This window comes from Brassica napus, chromosome A9 (genome assembly GCF_020379485.1).
Source record: "Brassica napus cultivar Da-Ae chromosome A9, Da-Ae, whole genome shotgun sequence".
NCBI classification, from domain to species: domain Eukaryota; kingdom Viridiplantae; phylum Streptophyta; class Magnoliopsida; order Brassicales; family Brassicaceae; genus Brassica; species Brassica napus.
In genome coordinates, this window is record NC_063442.1 from 29146774 (window position 1) to 29170574 (window position 23801).

The 23801-nt window shown below is 34.2% G+C and overlaps 2 protein-coding genes across 3 annotated transcripts; one reads left to right on the forward strand and one right to left on the reverse strand.

Annotated features, from left to right (window-relative positions):
* Window positions 1–2371: 2371 nt before the first annotated feature.
* On the forward strand, window positions 2372–7203 carry LOC106367304 (U-box domain-containing protein 45). Of its 2 annotated transcripts, none has more exons than XM_013807044.3 (6): window positions 2372–3024; window positions 3346–3459; window positions 3636–3834; window positions 3920–4027; window positions 4104–5266; window positions 6241–7203. In XM_013807044.3, exons 2-6 carry the CDS (start codon window positions 3413–3415, stop codon window positions 7052–7054), a joined length of 2331 nt encoding a protein of 776 aa, XP_013662498.1. In that variant the 5' UTR covers window positions 2372–3024; window positions 3346–3412; the 3' UTR covers window positions 7055–7203. The 2 variants fall into 2 exon arrangements, with proteins under 2 accessions (XP_013662498.1, XP_013662499.1); XM_013807045.3 differs by having other exon boundaries at window positions 2382–3024; window positions 3649–3834.
* Window positions 7204–8435: 1232 nt separating this feature from the next.
* Window positions 8436–13224, reverse strand: BNAA09G27720D. Its single transcript, XM_013807047.3, has 6 exons — window positions 12734–13224; window positions 12250–12514; window positions 12075–12171; window positions 11788–11905; window positions 9185–11711; window positions 8436–9091 (listed from the first exon to the last, which is right to left on the reverse strand). The coding sequence occupies exons 2-6, from the start codon at window positions 12443–12445 to the stop codon at window positions 8646–8648; spliced, it is 3384 nt and encodes a 1127-aa protein (XP_013662501.1). The 5' UTR covers window positions 12446–12514; window positions 12734–13224; the 3' UTR covers window positions 8436–8645.
* Window positions 13225–23801: the final 10577 nt, after the last annotated feature.

Genomic DNA, 23801 nt, shown 5'->3' on the forward strand with positions numbered 1-23801 from the left:
AATACTATTAATTATATGATGGTAGGTAAAAACATGATTAATTATATGATGACACATATATGATACTTAATAGTGACATGAAAAAAAATAAACAACATATTTTTGCAATATTATATCTTAGAAGTAGCTTTGGGAATGTTTGGAAACAAGAATAACATAATTAAAAAGAAATATAATGTTGTTTGAAAATATGAATAGAATTATATTAAAAAAATAATGGGCTTATGTTATTACAAAAATTGAAGTCCATTATATTTTAAAAAATTATATGTTTGGACCAGATTTAAAATATACGAAAATGATTCAATCTAATTACTTTTTGTGCAACTGGTCCAATCTAATTAACTAAAAACATATTTTGTCTAAATTAATCATTAAACAAAATTCAAAACAAAAATTGATTCAAAAATATACATGTATTCAAAAATTGATTTTTACTAATTTATTTTCCAATAACCATTATAAAATTGTTTTCAATATATATATAAAATACAATACAAATGAACTAATAGATTGAGTAAACATCCTTTCTAATTTTTTTAAGGACCACCAAAATAGAATTAGATATACAATAATAGAAATAGCTATAATATTTGGGTTACAATATCAAATAAACAATGAAACAAAAAAATTAATATAGGAATGTATTAGTATTCCTTTCGTATTACAAATACAATAATAGTCAAATAATAATATATAACGGGACCATAATTTTTAAAATCCAACAATTATTAATTAATTATGAATTTATAATATTCTTACAAATTAAAGCAAACACCTCGTGCGTAGTTATTATTAATATACTAACAAAATTTTGGTTTGTGAACATCAACTTGTGTGCTTTTATTAGTTGATAACTCATTTTCTTTCTTAGAAATAAAGAAACGACAATTTTAGCTTTTAAGTTTGGAATATTATTTTGGAATATATCCCAAAACTGAATAAATTATGATCACTACAAGTTTTGGCATCTTAAAAAAAAAGAATAATTTGAAAATAGCGAACATGGTTGAGGTTGACAACAAATCATTTGAAAATAAATATGAAAAAGAAATTAATATAAGTGATTTTAAGAATATTAATGAAGAGGTATTACTGTAATTTAAGATCCGACATATGCATGTATTGTCAGCGCGTGTCGGCCGTCGAAGTCGGCAACCCCCTTAACCTCTCCATCCAATACAATTCAAACATCTGTCTTGTTCTTATATTAGTATTTGTTTTAAGTAACATTAACCATATCGAACTTTAATTAATTAATTAGCCAACTCTTTTATTATAACTATATTTCATAACTATTGTACGGTTTTCTGTAGATTTTAATGACTATCATAAACTCTCTTTTTTGTGCACATGACTATCATAAACTCAAATACAGATTCAAACGTTCAAATCTGCAGTTTTCTACAGCAACTGAGAAATTCTAAAATTAAATCTCTTAAAACCGTTTTAAAAATTGAATTTCAAACTAAAATCAATACATAAAGTTTATTTATATTTAATTGTTTTTTAACAAACAGATCTTAAGAATACTTATTATCTAAGCATATCCATCCAAATTCTAACTAATCATTGTTACCAACATTAAGAAAGATACTTTCTCAAAAAAAAAACATTTAAGAAAAATAACAGCAGACCATCATATATGTTTTATTTTTATTAGCTGCCACATTTAGTAAGAAGATAGGTATGTGAGTATTTATAGTATAATAGCATTATCAGTGTAGAGGATTTCAACCAAAATCTCTCAAATGTATATGTAAATATTTATGTTTTAACATGGATATCTCAAAATGATGAAAGACCCATTTTAAAATCTTTTATTTGAGATATTTTAAATATGTCTTTTATAATTTTGAGATATCTATATTATAATATAAATATATATGCATATATGTGAGCAATTTTTTAAAAATATCTTTCATTAAAAATATTTAAGAGTTTTTAAAGTACTTTATAATAAAAATAGAAAAGGAGAGAAAATAATAAGAACTTTTCATTTGAAAATCCATATTTGGTAAAAGCCATCTAATCAGTTGTCAGAATGTAAATGGTTTAAATTTAATTATTGAATACAACATATAAAAATAATAATTTTATAGTTGAGAAATCCAGTTAGGATATTTCAGTGTTGGACGTGGTATAATCCGTCTTGAAATAAAGAGGGTTCAGTTACAATGTGAATGTCGGTGAAAAATGGACCTCTCGTTGTGTTGACCATACTGTAGTTCGACCAAGAACCAATGTGTCAAAAGCTATTTATTATACATCACATATTATTATCTTCACTCTACGACAAAAACAGAAGAAAATCTATCAAACTACAAAAAAAAGAGAAATATATCTATAAAGTAAGAAATTTCAAAATTCTAATACAACAGGAATAGGAACCTAAATTTTATGTCATTTCAAAATTTCAAAGCTACATTACATTTATTTTTCAATATTGACACTTCATTTTGTTATTTTGTATAAAAACCAAACACCATACCAGAATGATTTAAAAGAAATTATGAGTATCTTGAAGAAGTTGTTTCTTTTTGTGTGTTTAATAATTAGAATGTCCCCTTAATAATACCGTTGCTAATGCAAATCTAATATTCAAAACCATTTGAAAAAGATACTATAATCGTTTTGATTAAACAATAAACAGAATCTTTCTTTTCACTAAAAGAATAAACTTATATAAATTATAAAACAAATCTATTGTGTGCACTCACAAGTTTAGGCTTTATTGACTTCAGAAGAACTTCTCCATCCTTTTCTTTCCACTTAACATAAATTTTTTTCCTCTTCAAAAAAAATTTCAATCGGTATTAGCCACAGCCATAGCCAAAACTCCACCTCTCTGCTTGTTGGGATCGAGAAGTTTGTCTTGAAAATCTCGTAAACTGTTGTATCATACAGTCGTAGAAACTAACCAGAAACAGCATCTCAAGAAGAAATAATATTTATACTAATGCTCTTTTTTTTTATTGGTTTATGATCAACATCTATCGGATGCAGATCAATGATTCATGATTGGTATGTGTACTCCTCTGTTTCACCAGATTTTTATGTTCATCTGCGTTTTTTTTCTCTGGGAGTTAAACAATTTTTTTTTGTTTCTTGTGTTCTTGTTTTCTTCCCTCTCTTACTTGACATCCAAGAATCTTCTTTGTTGATTTATGGGTTTTGGTATCGTGATGATTCTGCATCTTTTTATCTTCTTTTCCCTTTTTCATATTTAGTCTCGTTTGGTTTTGTTTTTGTCTGGACACAACACGTTGCTGTTGAGACAACACTGACCTGGGTTGTGTTTCTAACTTCTCACTGATTCAGGTCTTTTTTTTTGTCTTCTTGTAGTATTGAATCATAAGCCTAAATATAGCTATTGTGATAAATATAAACGGCGAGGATATTGAAACTATGGATGCTAATGAAGTTGAAGAAAATTTCTTTGCCCCTGGTGATGCCAAGGTATCTGAATCAAGTCCATATCCAGTTTTTGTTGAGATCTCTCCATCTATATTCTTCTTTGTTTATCCTAGTTCACATCTTGTATTACATTGATAACTAATACTTTCATTCTATGCTTTTAGTTCTTGATTTATCATAGTTTAATAATTAAGAACTGTAAATGAGTGTCTTAACAGATTCCTGGTTCAGGTGCATGGAGAAATGTGCAATGCCCTTTCAGTGATCTACTGCAAGATAATGACTATTTTCCCTTCTCTCGAAGATGCTCGGCCGAGAAGCAAATCTGGAATTCAAGCTTTATGTTCACTTCACGTAGTTTTAGAAAAAGTGAAGAACATTCTACACCATTGCACTGAATCTAGTAAACTATATTTGGTAACCTTTCTTTTTCTGTTCTTTAAAAAAAATTCAGTTCCTTCTTGTGGAGACTCTCTAGCTAACAAGCTGCTTTGTCATGTAGGCTATAACAGGAGATTCAGTAGTTTTAAAATTTGACAAGGCCAAATCTTCTCTTATAGATAGCCTTAGGCGTGTTGAAGACATAGTCCAACAGTCCCTTGGCTCTAAGGTAGTTACTTCTCTGTGTTCCTGTCTCTTTGTACTCTTGTTTTGTACTTCCTGTCTTTATATCTTATATTTTTCAGATTTTGGAGATTTTGATGGAACTAGAGAGCACTCAGTTCTCACTTGATCCATTAGAGAAGGAGATCAGTGATCAAATCATTGGACTGCTGCAACAAGGAGGCAACTTCGAAAACTCATCAGACAACAACGAACTTGAGGTTTTCCATCAAGCTGCTACTAGACTAGGCATCACATCTTCAAGAGCAGCACTAACAGAGCGAAGATGCCTCAAGAAACTCATTGAGAGGGCACGTATGGAAGATGACAAGAGGAAAGAATCAATAGTGGCTTACCTTTTACATCTCATGAGAAAGTACTCAAAGCTATTCAGAAGTGAGATATGGGATGACAATGATTCACAAGGTAGTAGCTCATTGCCTTGTTCACCGACCATTCAGGGCTCTCTTGATGATCCACCTGGCCGTGCTTTCGACCGGCAGCTGTCAAAACTGAGTTCATTCAACTTCAGACCTTGTAATAACAACAGGAGATCTTCAGTACAGATGTCTGTTCCTCCAGAAGAACTGAGGTGTCCGATATCATTACAGCTTATGTATGATCCTGTTATCATCGCCTCTGGACAAACGTATGAGAGAATTTGTATTGAGAAATGGTTTAGTGATGGACACAACACATGTCCTAAAACTCAGCAGCAGCTCTCTCATCTCTGCTTGACTCCTAACTACTGTGTCAAGGCTTTAATCTCTAGTTGGTGTGGACAGAATGGCGTTCAGGTACCTGATGGACCTCCTGAGTCTCTAGATCTTAACTACTGGAGGCTGGCATTGTCTGTGTCCGAGTCCACCGACAACACAAGAACAGCCAAAGGTGTTGGTTCTTGTAAGTTTAAGGATGTGAAGGTGTTTCCTCTGGAAGAAAGTGGAACTATTAAAGAGGAAACATATGAATCTGAATACCAAGAAGCTGAAGTTACTCTTGCTGAACAGTGTACAGAGTTGTTGACCAATTTGAGTGAAGTGGATAACTTAAGGAAAAAGTGCAGAGTTGTTGAGCAAATAAGAGTACTGCTAAAAGATGATGAAGAGGCCAGGATCCTCATGGGGGGAAATGGTTGTGTGGAAGCTTTGCTTCTTTTTTTAGGAGCAGCTCTCCATGAAAAAAATGATTCAGCTCAGAAAGTTGGAGCCATGGCTCTCTTTAACTTGGCTGTGGACAACAACAGGTATTACTAAATACTCCCTTCTTTAAAAATATACTAGGGTAGCCCGCCCTATGGACGGGTTATCAAATAAACAAATAAAATAAATTACTTAAAATATTAATCTTATTTTAAACTGAAAGTAAAATTAACTTTCATGCTTTTTTATTAAAACAATTTAACTATTTATTTTAAAAACCGTAAACTTATTAATTATTAAAATTAATTTTCCGATGAGCCAAACCTACATCTAATCGATCTTTCTCAGCGACCGTATGCACAGCCTCATATTCAATGCAATATAGAAACCTAGGAAGAACGAATTCTTTTGGTAGGATTGGAATCACATGAAGAGTATTCAACCCCGGGGCCGTGAGTACAGTGGAAATGGTGACGATCACGTGTTCTTCAACCCTGACTCGGTGTGTTTACGACGGCTGAAACCTTGGCTGACTTTTCCGACCAAGTGAAGAAGATGAAGATACCATTAAGAGGCCAAAAGAAAACGTATGAGGAGCCCATCAGAACAATTTAATAAGCCCAAGTACAATACATTATCGAAACATGAAGAAGATTTAAGGCATGACACGTGGCGAGTTGTGAGGGAGTGACTTAATTACGTGGCGCTGAGGTGTCTTCACAGGAGAGAGACCAACATTTTTATATATATATAGATATATGTCTTGGAGTTTTCACGCCTAGTAAATTTTGATTATAAATGTGGTATTTTTGTGATTAATTATTTTTCACAACTTTTATTCAATCAGAATTCAATAAACACAATTATTTTCTTCGATTAATTGTCATTATTACCTAATAAAAATACATTAAAAATATAAAAATGTATTTTTTAAAACAATTTTTTCTCTTAAAAACATGGATCATTTGAAATAGAAAGAGTATGTTTTGCACAAGTGCCTTATCTACTTTATCTTGTCTTGTATTAACTCTGGAGGATCTCATGTTTGGTTTTTTCCTTTTCTTGTGGGGACTTTCAGGAACAAGGAGTTGATGCTAATATCAGGAATCATTCCTCTACTGGAGGAAATGCTATGTAACCCACATTCACATGGTTCAGTGACAGCACTTTATCTGAACCTCTCTTGTCTTGACGATGCAAAACCCATCATAGGTTCGAGTCTTGCAGTTCCCTTCATGGTGAATCTTCTTTGGACTGAGACTGAAACTCAATGCAAAGTAGACGCCCTTCACGGTCTTTTTCACCTCTCCACCTACCCTCCAAACATTCCTTGCCTTCTATCAGCTGACATCGTCAACGCTCTTCAATCACTCACCACCAGTGATGACCAAAGATGGACGGAGAAGTCCCTAGCTGTCTTGTTAAATCTGGTTTTGAACGAGGCAGGAAAAGAGGAGATGGTTTCAGTACCTGGACTTGTGAGCAACCTCGCCACTGTTCTTGACACTGGTGAACCAAATGAGCAAGAACAAGCAGTTTCTTTGCTTCTAATATTATGCAACCACAGTGAGGTTTGTAGCCAGATGGTTTTACAAGAAGGTGTGATACCTTCTTTGGTGTCTATTTCTATAAATGGGACTCAACGAGGAAGAGAGAGGGCGCAGAAGCTGTTGACACTGTTCAGGGAACTGAGGCAGAGGGATCAAACTCATCTTACAACAGAACCGCATGAAGAGGTGACACTGACAAGCCCTGAAGAGGGTGGATTCACTGTCGCTGCAGCGGTTGTAACAGAGTCTAAACCGCAGTGTAAGTCAGCCTCAAGAAAGAAAATGAGAAGAGCATTTAGTTTTCTATTGAAAACCAAGAGCTTCTCAGTTTACCAATGTTGAGAGTTTGTGTTTCCTTTAGTCTTAAAGACATTATGATCTCTTTTTGAAAGTCTTGGAAACAAAACAAAGTTTGTATAGTTTTTTGGTAACTGTTTTGTATAAATGCTTTTTGCTCTATAGCTAAAATGCAATTTAAAGATTTGTTAGTACTTCTTGTTTCCATTTTTTTTTAGAGAACAAAAAAGATTTTCATCAGTGGAAGTAAGCCCCGTTCTGGTAAATCCCGTAAGGACCCAAGTGAATTACTGTTTATTGGCCATAATATCTTTTTTGCTGGAGAGACCATGAAGGCTCCACACACGCGTCTCAGCCGCTATGCCCCTCCAAGCACAAGACTCTCTCGTTACCGAGGCCGCATCTCTGCGGATAGGTGGCCCGGCGACTTTCCTGGACTCTAGCTTTTACAAGCCCATTGCCCAATCACTTCTTCAACTGACAGTTGTTGATCCCTTTGATTGTTTCTTATAATTATACACTTGTGATACTAGATACATAGCCGATGTGGGAGGTTGCTCGTTTCTAGATCATAGTCATAAAGTCTTTTCTTTTAAAAAAGTAAAATAGATTGACAAGAAAGATTGAGAAACATTGCGCATGAATGGTCGACCATTAAGGGACTGATTATTTCCACCACACGACCAATCATGCGCAATGTTTGTTCAGTTGAAATGTCATGGGTGGCTCACATCAAAAGAAAGATTGAGAAACTAAATATCAGAAAACTGATCAATCCTCCTACAGTCCTACTTCATTCCATTCTTGTTCTAGCTTTCTTTCACTTCTGGTTTGGTGATGTAGTAATTGATTGGTCTTGTAAAATCTACCTTATATATAGCGGTGCACCGGCTAACACATTCAACGAATTTGAGGAGAAGAACACGGTGTTGTCTAGGAACATTAACAATGCAGAAATACTACCTGCAGTTTCAGAAAATGGGGAGAGTAGGATTGAAGCAGACAGATAACGCTTTCTCGCTCGTTGAGGACAGAAATAAAGTTATATAAACAAAGTGTCAATTATAGAAGCTTAATTTAAGATCTTGACTTAGCTCAATTTTTCTTCTTGTTATCTCTCTTTTACATATATTTCACGCAGTTTGGAGATAACTTGTACAACAGACTTAGTAACTAGTAAGTACATATTAGGAAAATGTAAAACAGCATTGATTTATCTTCTTCATTTGGACAAAACATCTTTTCAACTTTGAATACAAAGTGCAACACTATAATTGACACAAGAGTGAAGTATGTATGTATACAGTTTGAGTTGAGAAACTAAAACTGAATCATGTATATGCCATTCTCTAGTAAGGCCGTAAAAAAATGATAACGTTGACGTTCAAATAAAATATATAAAACTATAAATAAGTACACATCAAGATAATAATAATCAAATCAAAATAAAATAAAAACACTTTACAATTCATGCCACTAAACGGTAACCGAAATCGTGATCTCCTCCTCTCACAAATTAGCTGCAATAAAACACTCTAAAGCATACAAACATATAAAACACCCAAACAACAACAACAACAACAACAAACATTATGAACAAGCATACAAAAATTTACTAGTAAAAAAAATGGTCACATCACATTATGGAGCAATTGCATTTGTTCTCCAGCTTAGGAGGAGGTTTCAGACTCTCTCCTTTACTAGGAGGAGGAGGAAGTCCAACGTTACCCATCATCGCTGCTGCTTCACTTGCATTTTCATCATTCTCTATATCCACCTCTGTTTTAGCCTCTGTCTCCCTTTGTTTCCGTCTCGCTTTAGAACTCTGTTTCTTCTTCTCCTTTGTTCGTCCATAATTACTACTCCTGTTCGGATTCGACTTTCCAAGTACTGTCACTGTTGGATGCAACATTTCTTCTTCCGCTGCCACATCCTTTGCTTTCTCCATTGCTATTGTTGCAGCCTCGTAAACTAAATCATGGACGATTGAGCTGCAGAATAGTATTGTATCAGTGGCTTCTTCAAGAGTGAGGCTCTTCGTCTCTTTTCCACCTGGACACTCCACTATTACCGTCGACTCATCTGCAGAGAGAGAGAGAGAGAGACCATGTAAATAACAAAATTGTAAAAACCAAAGCACAGTGAGATGCCAGTATGAGAAATCTGAGTAGGTACCTAAAATTTCATTTACAGGAGCCAAGGAGTTGTGATCTAAAGAATAATCATGTCCCATACTCTTCTCTGAGCAATCTTCCACTGCGTTTAGGTTGCACTCCGACTCTAGAATCTCATCATGAACCCCTATACCATGTTTTTCGGCTGCACAGCTCTCTAGTTCTATTTCTGAGGCTGTCATGGTGGACAAACCGTGTTGAGGAGATTCGTTTCCACCCTTTTCTTGCAGCCTAGAGTGATCATCAGTGACAGGTAATGCTCCTAATTCTGATGTGCTCCTTACATGTGCCGGTGATTCACTTATCTCTACTTTACTCGCATTATTAGCTACATCATCTCCATCTCCATTTTCACAAAATTCTTTGTCAGTTATCACCAGCTTCTGCTCTGCTAGAGCACCATCATCTTCACCAAAATCAGCATTCATCACATTGGTTTCTTGGAGCTCAGGATGAGATTCTTGATGAGTTTCATCGGGTGTACATGTTATTTGGGAAGCACACACTTCAAAACTCTCCGCTGGCATGACATTTAGAGCCTTGCAGGTGTGGCTTGACACACCAGATGAAGAAGACATGCTGCTCAGGGACTTAGAGTTGGTATCATACCTATGAGTCTCCATGTCAAGTGTGCTCCCGCTTTGATGTCGTACATGGCTTCCTTTTCTTATAGAGGAACCATAATCCCAAGATGAAGATGCAGATGTAGTTTCTGTGGAGCTTCTGAGGCTTATACTTATATCCCTTAAATAAGAAAAGCCCTCGTATGATCTGGTAAGACCACTGGAGCTATTAGCTTTAGTTATGGGTGACTTCATACTAACCGATCTCTTTATAAGCAAAGGAACCCCCCTAACTTCTGAAGAACCAATCTTCAGATCATGATGCTTCTCAGAAAGCTGAGTATCTGTTGTGCCTGTATGTGATAGACTAGTGGAAGACTGAATTTCATCCTGGTGATCGAGGGTCTCTACATCTTGCTCTCCCAAAGCCCTGGAAAGAGGGCTCTCGCGCAAATGATTATGTTCTTGCTCGTAGGAATCACCACACTGCCTAATGTCTTCTCCCGTCTTTAAGATTTCTGCCTCAACCATAGCATCAGGCAGAGATTCTAGCACATCTATGGCAGGACTTGTGTCAACAAAAGACTCCTTTTCATCAAAAATATCTTGAGGCTGTTTCAGGAAGTTTCCATCAAGAGCTCTTGTTGTTCCAGAGGGATCTGTTTCCACAAAATTGTGTTCCTCCCTGCAATCTGGACAAATATGTATCTCGCTTCTAGTTTCTTCAGTGACACGATAGTGGGAGCCACATCTAACACACACCTCCATAGTTTCAAGACCGACCTCCTCTAAAAAGTCATTGCGTAGATGATGACTACCAAGAGTCGAAGTGTTTTCAACATCAGAAACATGGTGGCTGGCCTCCTCATTCACACTAGACTCGCATTCAACAGCCTGACTTATATCCAAATCACCAAGCTGATCACTGAAAGAACTCTCATGTCTGCTACCTTCGTTTAATAAATCTACCATGCCAAAGGCATTAACTTGTCCATGTTTATCAGGATAATCCAAACTTTCAACTTCAGACTGGACAACAGGGATTGGATCACTTCCTTTAGTATCTGGCATGAAGCCTGTAACTTGGCTAGAACTTGAATTGCTCCCCACTGTTGGAGAAGAATGTCTTAACATTAAGTGATGGTAAGACGAACTACTTTTCCCAGAATAGATGCCTGTGCTAGGAAGGCTAGAAGCAAGAGGCCTAAACATGCTATGATGGCTTTTAGGATGATCCATTTGACGAAGAGCAGCCTCAAACGGTCTTCTTGGTGCTGAACCAGGCGACTGCAATTTAGAAGATCTCGAAGTTCTACTATTAGGAGAAAGGCTAGCTCTCTTTGAAACTGCAGGCTCTGAGCTACGCACGGGAATAGACTGCAAAGATTGGAGATCAGCATCTCCGGATGATGCAACAGAGCCTTTACTATGAGAACTCAACCGGTCACGCTCATGGCTGTGAGATGAACTGACACTTCTGGAAGCACTAGGAGAAACAGATTGTCTGCTGCATGTTGAGGCTGCATCCCTGCCATTTCTGGAAGCTGGTGACGAACCTCTTACATAGGAAGCCGGTCGATCACCCAAAGAAGTTCTGAGATTAGGTGGTGCGTCCAAGGAGAAACCAGGAATGTTTGACTGCCACACTTTTATTTTGGGTGAAGCAGAGTTGCCACGACTACTAGTTCTGACAGGAGAAGTGCCCCTGAGAGCTGGAGATGCAATGGTGGTTGTTGACCCAGTGCTCATCCTTCGGGAAGTTGGGGTAGAAGATCTTGAGGGTTTCCCTGGACTAGGAGAAATCCTCCTAACTGGTGGGGTGACTGATCGTGGACCAGAAGCGGGACTAGGATGACGTGCTGAAGATGGCCTTCCCCTTGTCTGCTGCATATTGTCAGCACGAGGTGATGTGCTTAGGCGATTTGGGCTTGCACTGCCTCTGCTACTACGGCGTCTCTTCTCCATCTACATATTCAGCACAGTGAGTTAGAAAAAATGCAGCAAGATTTGATTGAAGACCATCAGTGTTAGAGATGAATACCGTGGAAGATCTAGATAAGGAGATCTGACTCTGCGGTCTCCCTATCCTCCCAACACTAGCTGCTGGCGGTTCGTCATCCAAAGAAGGAAAAAGTGGTGTGTCTGGAGGCGTCAGCAACCTTTCATTGATTTTGCAGTAAGCTTTGTAAGACAAATATAGGGATCCAAAAGAGCAAAACTAAACAGGTTGTAACAAAATTACTAGAGTTAATGCCAACAATAAAGTTAACGGAACATCTTTCAGTATCACTAAAAGAAAAGAAGCTGAAGTTGGATAAGAAAGGCTACCAATCATAGTCGTTCTTATCTCCTTCTGCAGTCAGCAATCTGCTACTCTCTCCTTGAACAGGAATGTTGAACTCTGAAAAGTGCTTCAGTTTTGTAGCTACAAGATAAAATGCCCAAAAATTAGAAGGAAGGAGTATGTTGAGAGAGATAACAGAAACAATCTTGATCGACTTACAAAATACATCTTCAAGATCATCAGATGAGTGAAGCAAGAAATCATCACGTTCTTTGTCTTGCAACTCATTAAACAGCGTAAGATCTTCGTCTTTATCTCTGAACAGTATCCCATACTCAATGCTGTGTCCTCTTCTATGTTTGTTCCCTGGTAGCTCCCTGCCAGGTGAGCATCTCAATGCCGGGGAAGGAGGCATCTCTACTGCCTTTTGCTATCACATATGAATCCAAAAAACATAAATCCCAACGGGTTTCAGACCTTTGACCTGAAAAGAAGCAATAGTCATTGTGAGATCAGCTTCTGGAGACGGAAAAGTCAAATCTTTAGAAACAAAGCCTGAGCAGTATAACCTAAAAGACTCAAACTTTTTAGCTAAACAACCCTGAAACAGAGAAACCCTAACTCCAATTCTCTGATAACTCGCTCTGACTGCAACTGGAGCTCGCCAAAAGTCTAACATTTTGCAGGAAAGCTTGAAACTTACCAAAGATTAAGCAGAACCCACTTCAAGGAAAAGAAAGATCTCGGCTTTAAGGATCAAACCCAGGTCCTGGAAGAACGAGGAGAGAGTAGTTCCGTACAGATCAAAAGAGCAGAGAGAGACCCAAGTGAGATCGATTCGATTCAATTCCTCTTTCTTTATCTCTCTCTCTCAGTGAAGAAAATGTAAACTTTCTAAGAGCATTTAGTTTGCTTCGTGTGGAAGGAGAAGAAGCAAAACTTCGATTCCTTGCTCTCTCTTGTTTCTGCAAAACTGTCAGATTTGCTTCTTTGCACCGCAACAAAGCTGTCTTCTCTTTCTCTCTCTCTCTCTTCTCTTTCTCTCTCTCTCTGACTATTCAGAGTCCTCTTTTCTCGAGCTTTTTGGAGGGGAGGTTTAGAGAGTTATGTGATCGTAATGATTTTCTAGAAACCGTGACCGAAGCTCTCTGATTAAAGGCAGAGAGAGAGGCTTTGGATGCAGACGAAAGAGCTCATTCTGATAACTCTCCTTTTCTAGTTTTTTTTTTTTTTTTGCGAATATTACCCTAAACCCCCTCCAAACTTGGTAAAGTTTCTAAATCGTACTGACTTACAATAATGTCTAAAAGAAACCCATTTATTTTAATGGGGATTTTATATTTAGTGTCGGAGATTTCGGCTTGGGTCTGTTCTAGTTTTTCAGTATTCGGATTATTCGGGTTGAAGTGTTTAAGATCCGTTTAAGAACCAAACATTCTTTTTGGATTGGATCAGTTCGGGCAATGTCAAATTTGGATCAGGTTTTTACTTTTTTATAAAATTCGAAGTGGAACCTAATTGAAAATAATTCAGATTTGGTTTGTGTTTAAGCAAAGAAAACCGAAAAATCTCCAAAAATCCAAGTTAAACATGAAAATCCGAAAAAATATTTAGGTAATTCGGGATTTTGATTTTTTATAAATTATATTTATGTATAAAAAATAAAAATAATATATATTTTTATTATATTTTGAATATTCGGATACTCGTACGGTTTTCAGTTGGATTCTGGTTTGGTTTCAATTTTTTAAATTTAAAAAAATAAGAACCATTCGAATTTTTGTGAATTTTGGTATAGTTTTAGTTTTGATTTTTCGGTTCGGTTTTTGGATAAAATTCACAGAACTATTTACATTTATCAAAATGTATTTTAACCATATGGTAAATTTGGAATCTCTTAAGCTTGTTTGACCATAATATATAAAGATTATGGATAGTAACAGTACCATAAATATGCATTATGTAAATATATTCACCTGTTTTGCTATATATATAGTACAAATATTACGAGGGACCTTATTATAATATAATAATATAACCGTTGATGTAATCATATGCAGTTGGTAAGTGATGTAGTCGGTACGTATCTGTGCTCCCGATTAGGAGAATTTTATTTTAAACTAGGGATTAATCCGGGCTACGCCCGGAATTTTTATTTTTTTCTAATTTAAGTTGTTAAATTATTTATATTTAGGTTATGATATATATTTATATAAATGTTAAGATGCATGTCATAATTAAAATTTATTTTTAAATTTGAACACGTTAAAGTAACATATTTTTTACTGTTTAAATATTTTTTTGTAATTTTGTTGGCTATCTAGTTATCATATTTAGCAAAACTATTTGTTGAGTATTTGAATAAATGTTTTAGATATTTAATTAAACTGCAGAGTATTTTCGGTTCGACCACATGCTCAACAATCTATCGATCCGTAAAAAGATGGACGATCTCCTTGGCCAGGTAAGTAAAATTTTAGCAAAAATATCTTTGATTTTCAAATATTAAGTATATAACTATTCTTTTGAATATTGTTTTTTTAATTGTATTTTTTGATTAAATTATTGTATTATAATGTTTATGTAAATATTTTTTGTGATGTTTGAATTTGTGTTGTTCGTATACTTAACCTAGATGATATTGATGTTTAACAATTTATTGTTTTCTGGAAATAGAAAATAATGATATATCAAAAAGTATCTAATACTTGTTAAATGATAGTATAATGTAAATTACATCCATTATTTGAAAATAACCATTTGTTGTTTTTATTTTTTTTAAATCAGAAATTATTTTTATTTAAAAACATTATTCATATATAATATATTAGTTTAAGTTTGAAAGATTAATTTATATATATAAATTATGTATATTTAAAAAAAAAATTAAGATATTATATATTGAGTAACTGAATAAAAGCTGAATTTCTTATCTTGAAAATCAAATATTTATATTTTTGTCTTCATGTTGTACTCATATTTATAACTCAGTATGTTTTTAAAAAACTTAGTTTTAAGTAATAAACGAATTTAATAAATTAAATTCATCACCTATAATGTTCTGTAAACTATATTTGAAAACTCTCTAAAATTATATTTTAAGCATAATATTACTATTATTTAATTTAAGTTATTTTAAGCATAATATATGCTAAACCAACTTAAATTATATTTACAATAGGACCATCCTAAACTGGTTAATAAACCAAAAACAATACTAAACCAACATGAACCAATACCTGATTTGGCGAGGAAGGAAGTGTTTCGGGATAAACGCTTGAATGATTATTAACTGTAATGGTTTGATCATGAAAGAGTTAGTACGAATATTAACAATAAAATTATGAATTTGATTAATTTAAATTTGTAAGAATACCTTTGAGTCTATGAAAAGCAATTCAATTCCCATGAATAAGTTTGGTTTTTGAAAGTTGCGGGTTTTCCAACAATGAATCCACCTAACAAAAAGTTCGTTGTTATAAAAAATCTCTTTCAAGGTCATTAAAGGTTTTTGGGACGGCAAGAGTTGATGGTGGAACCATTTTTTTGCTCGAGTGCTTTGAAGTTTTCCTTGATAGTGTGAGGTTGATGTTGATGGAATAATGAGTTTTATAGGGACTTTCTTGATGTAAAACTATACATTTTTATTTTTTTTGTTAAATGTGGTATTTCCATTTTTATATAATTTACTACCATTTTAAGATAGATATACATTTTAAGATCGATGTTTAAATCTTAATGTACTTTTTCCATTTTTTAAAATGTTTATTTCCATTTCTTATATTTTTTATTTACGTAATATCTATGTTTTATATTTTAAAATAGATATTTAAATCTTAATGTACTTTTTCCATTTTTTTTTTAAATTGTGTATTTACTTTTATCATATATTTTATATTTTAAGATAGATGTTTAATGCTTAATGAACTTTTTCCATTTTTTAAAAAAATTGTGTATTTACTTATTATTATATATATAATTCATATATTATATATTTATATTATTTACTTATTATTTATTTTCCTGTATATGTATTTCCATTTCTTGTACTTTTTATTTACTTAACATCTCTATTTTATATTTTAATATAGATGTTTAAATCTTAATGTACGTTTTCTTTTTTTTTTAAATTGTATATTTCCATTTGTTATACTTTCTATTTACGTAATATCTATATTTTAAATTTTAAGATATATTTTTAAATCTTAATGTAATTTTACATTTTTTAAATTGGGTATTTTCTTATAATATATATTTACTTATTATTTATTTTTCTTTATATTGTGTATTTCTATTTCTTATACTTTCTATTTACTAATAATTTTATAATTTAAGATAGATTTACATTTTAAGATAGATGTTTAAATACTAATGTACTTTTTCCATTTTTTAAATTGTGTATTTCCTTTTCTTATACTTTCTTTTTGCGTAATATCTATATTTTATATTTTAAGATAGATGTTTAAATCTTAATATACTTTTTCCATTGTTTTTAAGTTGTGTATTTCTTTTTCTTATACTTTTTATTTACTTAATATCTATATTTTACATAGATGTTTAATATTTAATGTACTCTTTCCATTTTTTAAAAATTGTGCATGTACTTATTATTGTATATATAATTCGTATATTTATATATTTATAATATTTACTTATTATTTATTTTTATATATATTGAGTATTTCTCTTTCTTATACTTTATATTTAGTTAATATCTATATTTTATATTTTAAGATAGATGTTTAAATCTTAATGTATTTTAACATTTTTAATGTAAAACGGCAATGTTTAATAGAAGAACTTGGACAAATAGTCAAATAGTTATATTTATGTTTTTTTTCTTTTTTTATAAAATGGTAATGTTACATTATGGAGATAAGCCGCTTTTTTTAGTGAAAAATGGAAATCTTACATATATTTAATGTAGTTTTTCCATTTTTTTATGTTGTATGTTTACATATTATTGTTATTCTTAAATATAAAATGGTAATCTTACATATGTTTAATGTAGTATTTCCATTTTTTTTATGTTGTATGTTTACATATTATTTATTATTTTCGAAATTATATATAATGTTTTTTTTGCAAAATAGTAATTTTACATTATGGAGATAAACCGTCTTTTTTTAGTGAAAAATGGTAATCTTACATATGTTTAATGTAGTTTTTCTATTTTTATGTTGTATGTTTACATATTATTTTTTTTTAAATTAAAAATGTAAAATGGTAATCTTACATATGTTTAATGTAGTATTTCCATTTTTTATGTTGTATGTTTACATATATTTATTATTTTCGAAATTATATATAATGTTTTTTGTTTTTTTATATAAAATGGTAATGTTACATTATGGAGATAAGCCGTCTTTTTTTCAAGTGAAAAATGGTAATCTTACATATGTTTAATGTAGTTTTTCTATTTTTTATGCTGTATGTTTACATATTATTTATAATTTGCGAAAATTAGTAATATTAAAGTGTAAAACTATATTTTATGCCACGTGTCATCTTTTGGGAGAAATTTTTTTTGCTGATGTGGACGCTCTATGGAGCCTCCAAAGGTCCTTTTATTAGTAAGGTTCCATTTTTTATGTTGTATGTTTACATATATTTATTATTTTCGAAATTATATATAATGTTTTTTGTTTTTTTATATAAAATGGTAATGTTACATTATGGAGATAAGCCGTCTTTTTTTCAAGTGAAAAATGGTAATCTTACATATGTTTAATGTAGTTTTTCTATTTTTTATGCTGTATGTTTACATATTATTTATAATTTGCAAAAATTAGTAATATTAAAGTGTAAAACTATATTTTATGCCACGTGTCATCTTTTGGGAGAAGTTTTTTTTGCTGATGTGGACGCTCTATGGAGCCTCCAAAGGTCCCTTTTATTAGTAAGGATTGTAGTTATGTTTCATACTAATCAAGCAAGTGGGGTTGTTTCTGAATGTTATTAAGTTTGGGAATTTTTATAAACATTGCAAGAATATAGTATCTTTTCATGGAATTTGTTTTCAGGTGACTTAAATTTTGCTCCAGATATTTATTTATGTTCCACGTCGATTATAAACGAACTGACTTCAATTAATAAGGTCAAGATTCACTAATACGCAGTTATGGATCTTATCTCTTTTATTATTGGTCTAATAATGGCGGCATCTATAACTGATTATGTAATTAAATTTAAATTTATATGGTCTGGTTTTTTCATCTGCGCCGTTTGCGACTTACCTCTGTACTCAATCTTCCCAAAAAGCCCAAATATATTAAAATAAGTTATTTTATATTTTTCTAACACTCGTACTTACTGTACACAAATATTTATTTGTCGATTTCATAATTTTCAAAATCTGATAACAGCGACGTGTTTATGGTTAATTTTTATGATGTTTGTTATCATCATTTTATTTATAGTTTTATTAAGCAAGTTTGTCATCATTATGCAATATTGAACTTCTTATATAACATTTCTGTTTTGAAAATTGATATATAGTAGTACAAAAGATAATTTATTCCCATACTAATGATTTAGTAACCCGTATAATGTTATATTGTTCAAAGAAATGGTTGAGTTCACATGTGTGGATGTGACTTGCGGGGAAACTTATTTTGTCATAACTCCATAGATATGAAATCTGTGTGATCTATTAATTTTTTTCTTTACATATACAAATGCATATGATAGGTAGCAAGAATAATGATGATATATAAAATCGTTTGGACATTTTTGTTAAGTAAATAATATATAGATAAGGGATCTCTATGTAATTAGTTTAGAATACAGTAGCCCTACTTGTATACTTGTATAAATACCTTTCTTACGGTTAATAAAAGTATTGAAGCCTCCAACTCTATATGGTATCAGAGCCAAGAATCTGACCTAATCTTTTCTTCAAAAATCTTTCTTCTTTTTCACGGTTTCTCATCATGTCCTCGAGCTCCAATGAAACCGTCTTGCTCACCGGCACCCACGGTATCACCCACCTTACAAGTCCTCTTCACACCCCAGAACACAATGGTATATCTGAACGCAAGCATCGACATATTGTCGAAACAGGCTTAAGCCTTCTCTCAACCGCTCATATGCCACTACACCTGTGGCCTCTTGCGTTCGCTGCAGCGGTCTTCCTCATAAACCGCCTTCCCACACCAAACCTTTCTAACCAGTCTCCCTATCAGAAACTCTTCAACCAACATCCAAATTACTCTAAACTGCGAACCTTTGGCTGCCTTGCTTACCCGTGGTTAAGACCTTATGCTCCAAATAAGCTTGAAACAAGGTCCCTTCCCTGCATCTTTATTAGCTACTCTCTTACTCGGAGTGCCTATCAGTGCTTAGACCCCGCTACTGGCCGTGTCTACACTACCCGACATGTCCGTTTTAATGAGAAACAATTCCCATACTCTACCCTCATCCACCAAAAGCCCACGACCTCCCCTGAACCTCCGCAAAACCCCACACCAGCTCCACCATTCACCACTGTCCCTGCGGCATTACCACTCATACAATCTGCTCCGTTAGCTTCGAACGCTCAACCCCCGGGCTCAGAGACTCCACCTGCGACGGTGTTGCACACTCCAAGTTCTGCGAGCCCTGAGAACTCCGTGGACACAGCTAACACTGACCAGGAACCAACATCGCCTGCGCCTCAATCTTCTGAGTCCTCAGCACCATCGCCTCCTGCACCACTGGAACAGGAACCTGCAGCTGCTCCACTGGATCCTGTTCAACCTGCTCAGCCGAGTCATCCTATGACTACAAGATCAAAGAACAACATCACCAAACCAGCTACTAAGTACAACCTTGCTGCAACTGTTCAGTGTGATCCTCATTGGATCCCATCAACTTGGCAACAGGCGATGAAGCATGCTCACTGGCGTAAAGCAATGAGTGGAGAGTTCACTTCCACAACTGATAATTACACTTGGGATTTAGTGGAAGTGACGCAGAGGATGAATGTAGTAGGATGCCGTTGGGTCTTCACTATCAAGTACAACCCGGATGGTACCATTCACAAATACAAAGCCCGCATAGTTGCTAAAGGATATCACCAGCAACAAGGAGTCGATTACACGGACACATTCAGTCCTGTAATTAAAGCTACCACGATCAGACTTATACTGGGGTTGGCGGTTAACCGTGACTGGCCCGTGCGTCAAATAGATGTCAACACTGCGTTCTTACAAGGTCACTTAAAAGAAGAAGTGTTCATGTCTCAGCCACCCGGTTTTCAAGATCCAAGTAAACCTACCCATGTATGTCGCCTTCGGAAAGCGATCTACGGCTTGAAACAAGCTCCCAGAGCTTGGTACTCTGAACTTAAACAGTATCTCCTCTCTATTGGCTTCCGAAACTCCTTGTCTGATACATCGCTATTCATCCTCAAACACAATGGCATATATGTTTATCTTCTAGTCTATGTTGATGATATCCTTGTTACAGGAAGTTGCTCGAAGCTGGTTCAACGTATCATTGATACCATCGCTCAAAAGTTCTCCATTAAGGACATGGGAACGCTTGGCTACTTCCTTGGCATCGAGGCTATCCGAACGCCACAAGGGTTGCATCTGATGCAGCGCAAGTACATTACTGACCTTCTCACCAAAGTCAACATGTTGCATGCCAAACCAGTTCCTACGCCTCTGCCATCTTCACCCAAGTTAACTCTCAACTCGGGCACGCTACACACTGATCCCTATGAATATCGGAAGATCGTGGGTAGTCTTCAGTATCTAGCTCTTACACGTCCTGACATCTCCTATGCAGTTAACAAGCTCTCTCAGTACATGCATCGTCCTACTACGGATCACTGGCAAGCTGCTAAGAGAGTCCTCCGTTACCTATCTGGTACTCTTACTCACGGCATATTTCTCCGGAAACAGAGGGATCCTGTACTCCATGCCTTCTCTGATGCTGACTGGGCGGATGATTCTGATGACTATGTCTCGACCAATGCGTATATCATCTACTTTGGAAGTCAGCCTATCTCCTGGACGTCAAAGAAGCAAAAGGGGGTTGCTCGCTCTTCCACTGAAGCGGAATATCGTTCTGTTGCGAATACTGCGGCTGAAGTCCAATGGGTGTGCTCTCTCTTACACGAACTTGGCCTTCCGATTCTCACTGCTCCTACTGTCTACTGTGACAACATAGGTGCTACTTACCTCTGCGCTAATCCGGTGTTTCACTCTCGTATGAAACATATTGTTCTTGACTATCACTTTGTTCGTTGTCAAATTCAGAATGGACGTCTTCGAGTGTCTCATGTTTCCACACATGATCAACTTGCTGATGGCCTCACAAAACCATTGTCACGAACTAGGTTTCAAGACCTGAGAAGCAAGATTGGTGTGCGTCAACTCCCACCATCTTGAGGGGGCGTGTTAAGTAAATAATATATAGATAAGGGATCTCTATGTAATTAGTTTAGAATACAGTAGCCCTACTTGTATACTTGTATAAATACCTTTCTTACGGTTAATAAAAGTATTGAAGCCTCCAACTCTATAATTTTTTTGTAAGCTTCGTAAAATAAATCTGACATTTAGACAAAAATAAAAGAAGTTCGTGAACTAAAAAAGTAAATCGAAAATATATAACGTCATACATAAGTAGTTCTGACGTATAATTCTTATATTTTATCTTCATAATCACATTTTGAAATGAGCATTAACTAGGGTTGGGCATTGTCTGTCATTCCAGGCTACGATTTTGGGTTCTTTTTTTTTTACGTTAGGATTGTAGACTTGTGGTCCATTCATATCCTCCTAGGAGCATATAAGTGACATTGCGCAGAAACTAAGCTTGTAGACTTGTAGTCCATTACTCCATGCATTATGCATATCCTCCATGTGTCGTACTTTTCTCGTATTAACTTGAGTGAAAACTTTTACATCTGAATATGTAGAAATAAAGATGCTTGAGAGAATAAGAGGAAAATTTTAGAAATTTGTTCAACCATAGCAGCGAAAGACGATTCATAAAAAGAGAGAGAGAGTTGAAAGTGTAGTCTTGCGGTTAGCAAAAAAAGTGTAGTCTTGAAATGAAAAACGACTTCATAAAGTCTGAGTTGAAATTGATATAAGTAAGCAGATATTGCTAACTGAATATAAACAAAAGTGCTCATTTAATTTAAAAATGAACTAAACAAAACTGAACACGTTTTAGAAATGCTAATCATATGGATTTAAGTTTAGGTCGTTTTTCTTTGCTAGTTATGGTCTTTGTCTACCATGGTCTTAATTATTACTAATTATTACACTTCAGGAGTTAAAGACGATAAAACAAAAGGGTTGATGGGTTATAAGTTTAATGTTTCTGAGATTGAAATATCAATGTCCTGTATCATATGTAGCTTACCAGCTAGATATGAAGAACCGGGTCAGCTCTAAATGTCGACACGACGGCAATAGGTATTATGACCGTATGACAATCCACTTGATCATTAAGCTTAGGTGTGTAAGCAAACATATTAAATACATTGTACAACTTTCATAAATATAAGTAAACATTAATAATTTAAATAAGGTGACAAATGATTGTCTCTGGCAACCCGAATGGTGTTAGTTGACAAATGTATGTTTCAATCATGTGGCTACCTTTTGTTGAGATGTCAACTTTATCTTGATTGTTCTTTTTTCCTCTCAAAACACGAATGGATGTTAGATCTGTCTTATGGGTAATCAGTAATGATGGCTTACAAAGGGCTTTCTTCTCAAAGAGGGATGTTCAAATTTTACTTTGCTAATGACTAGTGAGAAGAATTCTAGTGTGACATGTAAATTACATGCATCAGTTTCTCCAGTCAGAAAAAAATTATATAACTCCGTCATTATCAGAATTAGATACAAAATGAGATGTTGTGTAACTAATCTATTATGAACATTTAGGAGTTGGACGGTGACTCGAAGTAAGCAAAACATATTTGTCTCGGAATCAATTAAAGAAAAAAACATTGTAGGAGTTTTTCGTTTTTAGGGGTAGCTCCTACAAACCAACAAGCGACACAAAATCCACACAAACATGATGCAGGATATTTTCTTACAGTTTTCCGAAAAAGACCATATAATAGTGTGTTGATAAAAAAAATAAAATAAATAAATAATTAAAAAAGTGTTTGGACCGTACAACTGAACCTGCTTAGCTAGGATCAATGTTCGAAAACGTGGCCGTTTAAGTGCTGTTTGGAGGTTGACCGCGGCGATTATGCCTAAATCGGTGTAGCTAGGTGTTGATCCGCGTAAGACCGCCTAATTTCCGCGTTGACCATCTAATCCCGAGTTGACCGCCTAAATTTTTGTTTCCGTCCGTGTAAGTTAAAATACGGTTAATTATTTTTTACTCATTATTGACACATTTTGTGTAATTATTCATTACTAAAAAATTATAGTTAGCTATCAAACCCAAAACAAACACATACATACTACATTTAGGGATTTTTTCGTATCAAACCCACCATTACGAATAAAAAAAGAGATTGTTTAAAATTATATATAAAAAATTATATAACTTTTTTTTGATCAAATACTATGTCTAAGAACTTGTATCATCATGTTTAAAATTAGCTAAATATATTATAAATATATTAAATTGTATTTAAAACTAGATCCCGCATAATTCCTGAGTACTCCTCAATTTTTCGGTAACTAGCTAGGTCCGAGATTACCGTCCGACTAGCACCTAACGTAGTTCTGAATAGGGGCTGGGATTATATGGTGGAAGAAAAAAAGAGAAAAAGAAGAGTTTGGTGAGAAGAATCCGTTAAAGAA

Coding starts and splice junctions, on each gene's coding strand:
- BNAA09G27720D (XM_013807047.3), bottom strand. CDS start 12,445: ATGCCTCCTTCCCCGGCATTGAGATGCTCACCTGGCAGGGAGCTACCA. Junction 12,172..12,249: donor TGATCTTGAAGATGTATTTT/GTAAGTCGATCA, acceptor TTTATCTTGTAG/CTACAAAACTGAAGCACTTT. Junction 11,906..12,074: donor GATAAGAACGACTATGATTG/GTAGCCTTTCTT, acceptor AATCAATGAAAG/GTTGCTGACGCCTCCAGACA.
- LOC106367304 (XM_013807044.3), top strand. CDS start 3,413: ATGCTAATGAAGTTGAAGAAAATTTCTTTGCCCCTGGTGATGCCAAG. Junction 3,460..3,635: donor TTGCCCCTGGTGATGCCAAG/GTATCTGAATCA, acceptor GTGTCTTAACAG/ATTCCTGGTTCAGGTGCATG. Junction 4,028..4,103: donor AACAGTCCCTTGGCTCTAAG/GTAGTTACTTCT, acceptor TATATTTTTCAG/ATTTTGGAGATTTTGATGGA.